This window comes from Leptosomus discolor, chromosome 16, assembly GCF_034619465.1.
Source record: "Leptosomus discolor isolate bLepDis1 chromosome 16, bLepDis1.hap2, whole genome shotgun sequence".
Classification (NCBI taxonomy): domain Eukaryota; kingdom Metazoa; phylum Chordata; class Aves; order Leptosomiformes; family Leptosomidae; genus Leptosomus; species Leptosomus discolor.
The window spans coordinates 14411015-14421015 of NC_141406.1; the positions used below are offsets into that span (position 1 = coordinate 14411015).

General features: G+C 56.3%; 1 protein-coding gene across 1 annotated transcript; it reads right to left on the bottom strand.

The window, feature by feature from the left end:
* Window positions 1-140: 140 nt before the first annotated feature.
* HVCN1 (hydrogen voltage gated channel 1) lies at window positions 141-4265 on the bottom strand. Its single transcript, XM_009961127.2, has 5 exons — window positions 4037-4265; window positions 3424-3528; window positions 2719-2950; window positions 523-635; window positions 141-206 (listed from the first exon to the last, which is right to left on the bottom strand). Exons 1-5 carry the CDS (start codon window positions 4238-4240, stop codon window positions 141-143), a joined length of 720 nt encoding a protein of 239 aa, XP_009959429.2. The 5' UTR covers window positions 4241-4265.
* Window positions 4266-10001: the final 5736 nt, after the last annotated feature.

The window sequence follows — 10001 nt, forward strand, 5'->3', positions numbered from 1 at the left end:
AGTGTGGTCAAATAGAAAACATTTATAGACAACACTATACAAGAGAAAGCAAAGAGACAGGAAAACCTTTCAGGTCAAACGGGTCGATTTCAACACGGCACTCTCCGGGGCAGACTTCTCCACCTCGGAAAACTGGCCTCCTATTTTTGCTCGCTGACGAGTCCGTGCTGTTTTAATATCATGTTAAGCCTCTCAATTTCTTGCTCCTGTTGGAGACAAAAGTCAAATCATTAACAGAACTCTTCCACTTCAGCAGTGGGAAGATCTGTAGGAACCTGGGAAACTATTTTAGGATATCTCACTGTGGTAAAACAGGACAACCTGGCTAAAGTAAGTAGGACAGAGGTAGCAAGCAGCCAAGGGAAGCACAGGCGAGGCTGTGGTTCTTCAGCCCAGCTTGCTCCACAGCTTTCTGGTGAAGAAACCAAGCTGACAGTGGCAACCTTGCAAAAGGATCCCAAGCCAGCTTGTCCTGGGGAGCAGCCAGCAGGTAAACTTGGTTTAAATTAAGTGTTTTCTTACCTTCTCTACGCAGTTATGTTCCAGTTGTTCAACCTTGGTTGCAAGTTTCAAGTTCGCTTGCTTTAGCTTGGACACTTGTTGTTCAGAGCGGGTCTTCACCGATAAAATTATTCCTGTGAAACAATTCACAGTGGATTCGTTTTACAGTGTCAAACAGCCACGAGCAGGAGGTTAACAGTACGCAGGGTCTGTACTCAAGGAGTTAAACATGTTCCTCTCGAGCTCTGGTTCTGTCATCTCCAAACCACCCTTCCCAAGTGCTTTTCTTAATGAGGAGGGTTTTAAATCAGCCACCTCAGGGACTCAGATACTGATACTCTGCTGGGAAGAGGCAGTCTGGCCTCTGAGCTGAATTAATCAGTCAGACTGTCATTCAAATCCCGAATTTGAATTCACTCCCGTGGCAGAGCCTGGGGGGGACGTAACTGGCAGCTTTGCTGTCAGCAAGGGCTGCGTTTTAGCGGGTCTCCTGTAGTTGGGAGCCCTGCTCTGACAGCAGCGCACGGCCCAGCCTGGGGAACGAGGCTTGTCCTCCCCGGGGCACATCGCTCGGGTCAGTGGAGCGGGACACGGCACATCATCGGGTCCTTCAGGTCTTGGCTTCACCTTGTGTGGCTGCAGCAGGGGCCCACAGCTTCTCCTTACAGCCGAGGTGTCACTTCTCTACCGAAGTATTGTTAGTTATTACACGTGAACTCAGCCCCCACAGTAAAGGCATTTTCCTCCTGCCCTTTTCCAAGCGGGGGGAAAAAATAAGCAGCTTGGTAAGAGCGTCGAGAACATCCTGTTCTTCCCACCCGACAGAGCTCTCCGGCTGCGACAGAACAACGTGCACGGAGGCAGGCACTGACGCCTGCCTGGGTTTCCAGTGCTGGAGGCAGCAGGCTTGGGGTTTGGGGGTTCATTTCTCTGGAGACCAAGCAGCCCTGCTGCTTATTTGCATTGGTAACAGCACACAGTCCCCGCTTGCCAGGAACCCGGTCCCTATCAATCAACAGGAGCTGAAGGCAGCGAACCGTGCCTTGGCTCGGCTTAGGCACCCAACACTCAAAGCTTGGGACAGATTTTTTGGTCCCCTCTGTGGCTCCAAGCAAAAACTGGGGGGGAGGAAGCCAGGAGCACTCAAGGGTAAGGGGATTTACTTATAATGCAATACTTTTTCTGCTGTAAAATGGTCTGTTAAGACACACGGAGGTTCCTGTGGCTCACGCAGCTGCACACGAATCCAGTTTGTCTCCGACTTTGACCCTGAACTGAAAAAGAGCCACGAGCTGCTCTCACATCTTCCCTCTTGCCGGCCACTGCTGCCGATTGGGCACGTTCTCCCCATCAAAATGGCAGTGGGGGGCTGTGGGTGATGGACATCCCTTCCTTTTGGCCCAGCTAACGAGACTTAGAGCTGCATCAAGTACAGAGCACTCGCCAAAAGCGCACTCAGGCACAGGATAGCGCTTGGGCTGAGACTTCATGCAGGAATTGGGGATAATCTCATTGCCACTTTTTTTTTTTTTTTTTTGAATCCCAAAATTCCTTCCCTGAGAAGGAAGAAAACATTTCCAGCTACACTTGTTTCAGAAGTGTCTGAGTTTACATCTATTCACAACAATTCACAATTACAACAGCAGAGTCAGTAAGGTCTGATTTGGGGACACTTTATATTCCTCTTTTCACAGTGAGCCCTTTGAATCCAAGCAAGAAAGACCCTGAGTGACAGCAGGATGTCCCCAGAGCATCCCTGGAGGGGATGAGAGTGGCAGCAGAAGGTCAGAGCCATAAAACCCACTCTGCTACAGCAGTAGGCTCAGGAGGGCAGGGTTTTACCCTGCTCCCCTGTTAAGTGTTGCCAAAAGGATCCTACGATGCATACTTCAGACATGAGCCATCCTCCTCCAGGAGGGAGGGATGCAAGAACAGATTATGGGTTGGTTTTAGGGGGGGGACGTGCCTGATGCTGCCATGCTAGAGCTGGAGATCTCTGCTAGCCCTGGCCATCTGCCGTGCCCCCATCACCGAGGCATCACACCAACACAAGCAGCAGATTGTGGCTGCTCCAAAAAAACTGCAGCCTAATTAAAGCTCTAGTTCACTGGGAGAGCAAGACCCTGAGCTCTGAGAAGGAAGCAAAGAAGTGAGCCCAGATAATTCAGGCAAGGTTGACAAATCCAGCCCACGCGCCAGGGAAAGCTCCTGACCTACCGTTGATGATCCTGGCCACCCGCCACAGCCGCAGGAGTATCAGGAGCCCGACGGCTTCGAACTCGTGCTCCCGGAAGATGAGGACGACGTCGAGGATGAATGACACGACAACGACAATCCCATCCAGCACTTCGAACTTGTGCTGGAAGAACTCCCAGTGGTAGACGAAGATTTTAAACCCCACTTCAACCAGGAAGACGGTTAAAATGGAAAGGGAGAGGTAGTGGAAAACCTGGGGAAAGACAGTGCAGGTTTAAGGCCAAGAACCCCTCCTGGGTGCACATAAGCAGGACAGGCTGGAAAACCTCTGCCACTTGAGGGCACATCTGATTTGGCTCTACAAAGAGGGCTGGGGATGTTTTTTCTGCTCCAGGGGACAACCAGAGCAAGCACGGCTGGGCCGCCAGCAGCTTGGGGTAAGCCAGACCAGAACGTGTGAAGACAACCAGGAGAAGAACGGCAAGAGCCACTCAGCTCTGCTGCAGCCCGAGGAAATACGAGGCTGCTGCACAGACCGGCGTGAGCTGAGCCAGGTCGGCCTCGCACACTGCAGGGCTGTCACACAAGTCCCTGCGAGACCTTCGTCCGTGTGCCTGCGGCTGCCAGCTTGGTCGAGGTCCTGCCTGCCTGGTTGTCCTACCTAGTGGGCTTTGAACTTCAAAGAGAGGGAAATCAGGTTCACATTGACACTTCCCTGCATTTTACCTTCGGAGTTATATTATATTTGTCCGGATGGATGATTTTCAAGTCCATAAGCAATTCCCCAAGGACCAACAAGGCATCCAGGACGACCAAGCAGACAACCAGGATCTGTCGGAGGAGAAGAACCGATGTGAAACCCTCTCCCAACACAAGCACGAGGAGCCAATGTGACCTTCAGCTAAACATGCCCCAACACCTTGCCCTAATTCGGCTGGTTGCATTTCACAGAGCTTTCTGTTGCTCCCACCCAGGACTCCCACTCCCGCAGCTCCTGGCCGGGGGGTTATTCCTGCAGAGTCTCGCCTGCACAAAACCACCCGGCTACCCACTGAACCCAGCCATCTCCCACCGCTTGGTGTGGGGGGTCTCGGGGAGCTCAAGCTGGGAAAGAGCACGTGAGGCACCGTGACGAACGTGCACTGAGGCTTGTCGCCGCTCAGGAAACATCTGTGGCCGCTGCTGAGCGGCTCGTTTCCGACAGGACGGCTCGGCTCGGAGGCAGCAGCTGCTCTCACAGGCACCTTGGGTGCTCATGAGCTTCATGCTGCTCCATCAGCTCTGCTGTCACAGGGGCCTTTGCCAAATGCCACCCTCACCTCCCCTTGTCCTGCCTCACCTGAAACCTGTGGGAGCTGAAGAGCTTTTTCATCATGTCCTGGAAGGAGACGCGGTTCCTGGTGAGCTCCAGCTTGATCTCCGAATCCGGCTGCTTCTGCCCATTCTCCCCAGCCTCCTCTTCCTCCTCCCATTTCTGATAGTTGTTGCTCCACTGCACGGGGTCGTCCCCCACCACCGTGAAGTGCTTCAGGTACCTGGACATGGCTCTGGATCAAGCTGGCATCACCCCACCAACGTCTGAGGGAGAAGAACACAGCGTCACCTCCCTGCTGGGCGCTGACCAAAGATGCCAAATCCCCCTCGTTTCACCACGGCAAGCGTGACAAGAGCACCACACTTCACTTGGATGCAGCCAGCTGGTGTGGACGGCCCCTGCTGACGGGAAATTGCTTAACGGTGGTGCCGCTTGTTTTGCATCACCTCCCACGGCGCCCCGTGGAGCCCACGCTGCCCTCCCTAGTGCTGGTCGCACCCCTGTCATGCTGCTCTACACGAGGAACTTCCTCACGAGGTATTTCCAAACCCCTCAAAACAAAGCATCGATTACAGGAGAAAAAAAACCACCAGCCCTTATCTCGCCTCTCGTGATGCAAGGGGAGGCAGCTGACGATTGCCCGTTGGAAAGAGCCACTGTGTTCCTATTAGACATTGATCGATGGAGGCTACTGGTCAGAAGCTGGAAGCAGGCGACTTCCTCCCCCTTCCTTTGCTCTCTCATCCCCTACACACCAAGGCAGGCTGCTGTTAGCATCGGGTTTGAGACAAACCCTCTGCTGAGCATCCAGAGCTGCCCTCGTCCCTCCAGGTGACCATGGTTGCAGCCCAGCTGCCCCTGGGCTAAGGCACCTTCCAGCCACACCCCCAAGCCGAACATCAGCCGTAATCTCCCTTCATCAACACCAGGGCCCCCCATTATTCCAGCCTTTGCAGGTGATCTCCACGTTTCAGCCCGGCCGGCAGGTGATGCTGTCCTCCTCCATCCCCCAGAGCCAACCTCACCCTCAGGCATCCCGCCTTCAGCCCCTCCCTGTGGGCACCCAGCGAGGGCCAGGATCAAACCCAAACCCATAGATGATCCCGGTTGCAGCTCGGCGCCAAGAATGGCCGCAGGAGAGGCTCCGTTCGCACCTGCTCTCGTGTCACAGCCCCACCGCTTTGCCTGTCTTCTTTGGGCAACGTGGCAAGACTGCCTGGCCCACAGACCCTGCCGAAAACCGCTCCTGCTGCCGGCAGACAACCACATCCCCATCCCCAGCGGGACTTTCCGTGCACCCGTCCTTGCCCAAAGCCCACTGGGGAGCTCAGCACAAGCCGCTCTTGGCCCGTTGGAGCCACCACGGGTCTGCCCGTGCCCCCAGGCCGCTCGCCCTCCCCTCGGCTCCCTGCGAGTGGAGGTCCTGGGGGTCCCAGTGGGACCCACTCACGGCTGCGGTGGCTGTTGGAGGGCACGTAGGCTCTGGACCACCTCGTCACCTGCTGCAGAGTTGGAGATGGCCCCACGCTGCCTTCATGGCAGCGGCACCCTCCTTCCCAGCCACCGGGCACCGAGCGGAGCCCACCGGGGAGCTCCCCGAGGCGCCGAGCCCCCGGCCCCCTGCGGGACGGCCTCTGGGCTCGCTCGGGCCGCGGGGCCTGGAGCCATCGCCGGCGGATGGAGCAACCGGGACCCCCGGGGCTGCTGGTGGAGGCTCCCCAACCTCCCCGCGTCCGCAGCCCCATCCGGAGCCACCACGGCGGCTCCCCGGGCCCCGGCGGGACCCCCGAGGGGAAGGACGTGGCGGCCCCGGGGGGGGGTGTCCTCGCTGCAACCCCCCCACCCCCGCCGCCCCGGCACTCACCGAGCCAAGCCCCGGCAGCGCCCCGGCCGCCGTCCCTGTCCCCGTCCCCGCTCCCCCCCCAGCCCCGGTACCGACCGTGCCCGTCCCGGCTGCGCCGCCGCCGCCGCCCTGAGCCTCCCCCGCCGCTGCGGGGCCGCCCCCGGCCCGGCCCCGCCTCCCCCGGCCCGGCCCCGCCGCTCCTTCCCCCATCGCGCCCCAAAACGCTCCAGGACCCGCCCGGAGCCCCCAGACCGGGGTCCCAGCTCCGACGTTTTCTATTTTCGCAGCTTTCCGCGCCCCCCCGGCCCGGCCCCGGCTCGCTGCCGTACGTCCCTGAGCGGGGGCTGCCGGAACAGGACGCGCCGGATGGAGTTTAAACTTTGGGGGTTGGTTTGTTTTTAACCTTTTTGTAATCAGCCGCCCCAGCCCCGCCGACAAACCGAGCGGACATCCAGGACAGGCGTGAAACGAAATCGTGAGACTCTGCTGAGATCAGAGCTCGGCTGCTGAGCAGGGACACAGATTAGTGCCACAAAGTCGGTGAGGTCCAGGGATCGAAAGGATTACAAAGGCATAAACACTAGAAATTAGGCCTGGATTAATCTGTCTCCATTTATAGGCTCATGCTTTATCAGAAAGCCGCTTCTTTATTGAGGATTCCTCTCTGTCTTTTGAACACAAGCTGGTTTTGGAAGTGCCCTGAGCAAACTCGGTTGCAAAAGGGATCAGGGTCCCATCTCTGTTACACCTCTGCTGGGACAAACCTCAAACATTTCTAATTCTCCCCTAATGAAGGGGCATCTCTTCATCTTTACACTTTAAAAGCCTAAAGACATTTGTTTCTTGGAAAAGATTTCTTCCTAGAAAGTATCTAAAACTTCCTGGAACATGAACATTTTCCAGCCCTTTATTCCAAAGCACACAGGCCCACCCCCATCTTCCTTCCCCAGGCAATGCGGAACCAGCACAGCCAACGCCCTCCCAGAGCTCCAAAACCCTCGACCCTCACCCCACTTACCTGCAGAGATCAGCTGGGCACCCACGAGTGGAACAGCAAAGGCACAACCCCGGAGCAGCAGCAGGAAGGAGTTTTATCCTGGGAGTTTCCAGCTAATTCAGGCATTTTGGTCTCAGCTGACTCCAGTAAACACCAACACAAGCAGCTCATGGTGCAAGGCACCAGCTCAGGACTGGAACTGCAGATGGCAGATCCTCTCCTGAGACCTCAACAGACACGACCCCCTTTTTGGTAACAGATCTTCTCCCAAGAGCTCAACAGACCCGACACCCTTTTTGGTAAGGAGTGCAGGTTTTAAGGAGAAAACAGCCAGCTTCTGATCCCCCGTGAGCTGAGTCCTCTTCGCACCCGGGACCACCTGGCCCACGAGCACAGCTGCTGAGTGGAGCTACCAGCTGATCACAAACACGGAGCCTCATTGTCAGAACTTGAATAAAATCCCAATAATTGGTATGTGCATGCAGCGCTCCGAGGGGCTGCACGTTAACCATGTCTGTGAGGCACCTCGGCAGTTTAGCAGGAGGAGATGCCACCAGCAGAGCCGCCAAGCTCGGGGTGAGGACCAAGCTGGTGCCCAGGGCATGATTTAGGGGTGAATCCAGCGTTACAGGATTGGAACGGGGCAAGCTCAGCTGCCTCACCCCAGGGCCTCACCTTAAACCTCTTCCCAGCCCGCCAGTGGGTTAAACTCCCAGTTTCTACACTTCTTTTTATAGGAACAGCACCTTTTTTCACAAACCAAGTCTGTTAATCTCAGTCTGAGCCTGTCTGATCTGAGCCGACAGAGGTCAGGATCGTGTGCCTGAGCCGCAGAGGGTGAAGCCCACGGACTCCCCAAAGCACCGGGGCAGAGGCCAGAGCCTCGTGGCACCCTCAGCACCCCTGCCAGCCCTGGGACCGTCAGCAGGGGCTGCCGTGCCCCTGGGGCAGGACGTCGGTACTTGGGGCAGTGTTGGCCCCTGGCAGTTAAATTCCAGCGTAGGAGAGACTGGTGCTGCCTGGGTGTCGGTGCTGCCCACCTGACGCCGAAGGGGAACAGGGACAGATGGCGGCTGGTGGAATGAAGGGATTGGACTGCAACACAAATACCCATGAAAACAAGAGACCAGAAAGATGTTTTTCTAACACTGAAACCCCTGAAGCTCAAGCCTCATTTTCCAATGGAAGTGGGAAGGGTAGAAAACCCCCCAGAAAACTGCCTGGAAAGAGCTCGACCTCAGGGACTGAACAGCTGCCGAAAACCCCCGAGGAGAGCGCGCCGCCTGTCATGCTTTGCAAGCCACAGCTTTGAATAAGAACTGCTTGACACGGCACGTCGCGGGCGCAGCGCATGGGCAGCTCAACGCCACCTCGGGCACCCCGCCTCTGCCCCTCGCCCCCTCCAACGCCCCACCATGGCCCCGGCGCCTCGGCTGGGGGGGGTCCCCATGCTTTGCAGTGCACAGGGGCCTGACGCTGCTGCACCCCCAAATGTTCTTTTCTAGATCCGGTTCTCATTCAACAATTAGTATCGTTCAGAGGTTAAACGAGGTCGAAAGGACGTTGTACTCATCAGGGGCTCCTGTGCCCGAAACTCCCGTATCCTCCTCCCACGGAGAGCTGAGCGCCGCTGGGGATCGGGTCTTGGCCTGCGAGCAAAATTAATGTTTTGTTGTTGGTTTTAAAGTACCGCAGCTTCACCTAACAGCTCAGGATTGAAAGCCACAATAGCACTGACACATTCTAAAGCAAACCAGGAACCATCAGAGATGACCTGTGCTGAACAACAGCCTTTCGACAGCTCAGCAGGACAGAGGACTCATTTCATTTCAGAGAAAATCACCGCTATCTCGAGGAACATCCAAATCGATGGAACAGCACCTCAGATCTTACTACCCTCATCCAGAGTAACACACCTCAGTCAGACTGGGGCGCGCTGCCGAAGGCACGAGATGAGCTTTGAAGAGAACTCAGGTTTATCACAGCTCCCCTGCTGCCCCCAGCGGAGATTTCAGCACAGCCTGGGACCCCTCCCTGCTCCTCTGCCCCTTGCGCCATCCACAAAGCTTTGGGCCAGCAGGGAGAAGGGCCTCGGGAGGCTCACGGGCTCTTCTGTTCATTCCGCGCGTACACTAGATGTTCCTACAAGTATCGTTACAGAAAAACCATAGGAAATGGGCAGCTGCTGCTCCTCCTCTCCCTCCACCCATCAAAAAACCCCAACACGGGCGTAAAACATGTCTCTGAACTTTTGATCACGACCCGCGGGGAGATCAGCAGGTCCTTCCTTCCTGCCTGCGCGGTGGAGCAGGAACGTCTCCACCTCCACCGCGGTGCCGTGGGACTTCCTTCACCCCGCGCAGCTGGGCAGCCCGCAGTACGTGAAGCACCGTGGGGGAATGCAGCCGAGCAGAAAACGCAGCCCAGAACGGGCACGTGTCGCTAAAAGTGCGTTTGAGGGGAGAAAAAAAACAAGTCACAGAGGAAAAAGGTGTGACCCGGTGACAGGCAGAAGGGCCGGCGAGGTGATGGTTGCAGACGGGTTAATGCCCTCCTTTGGATACAGGTCAAAGGAGAGCTGGTTCCACGTGTGCCCCATCCTTCACTAGGACAATAAAAGACACGCAGGTGACTATTTTACAAGGAGGGAGAAAAATTATAGAGCTATAAAGAAAACCACAAATGTGATTTAAAGGGTGAAAGTAAGTTTGTGAGAAAGCCTTGAACTGATCCCTAATCTAACGAGCTCATCGAGTTACCGAGAGGTGGTTTGATTAATTAGCTTTAGAGGGAGGAAGGAAAGTCTTTGGGGAAAAAAGGCTCTTGGACTTGGCCCAAGAAATACATGAAACCCCAAATCAACGGCCGGGCGGTGCCTGGAAAACACATTCTCCTCAGAACAGCTCAGCTCGCTCCAGCAGTGAAGGGAAACTCGCCCGCTGAGGAGATGCCAATCGGAGCTGGTGGCTTATCTGAGCTGGGCATCTCAGGGACATCTCGGTTCCTCCTGCGGCCGTTCTGGATCCGTTCTGCAGCCCCACGGCCGCGGTGAGGAGCTCCCCACCCCTGCGGACACAGCGACTCCAGAACCAGATCCAAACCCACCGCTCCTGCTTGAAACCGTAGCTGTGGTGCTTGTAGCTCAGACA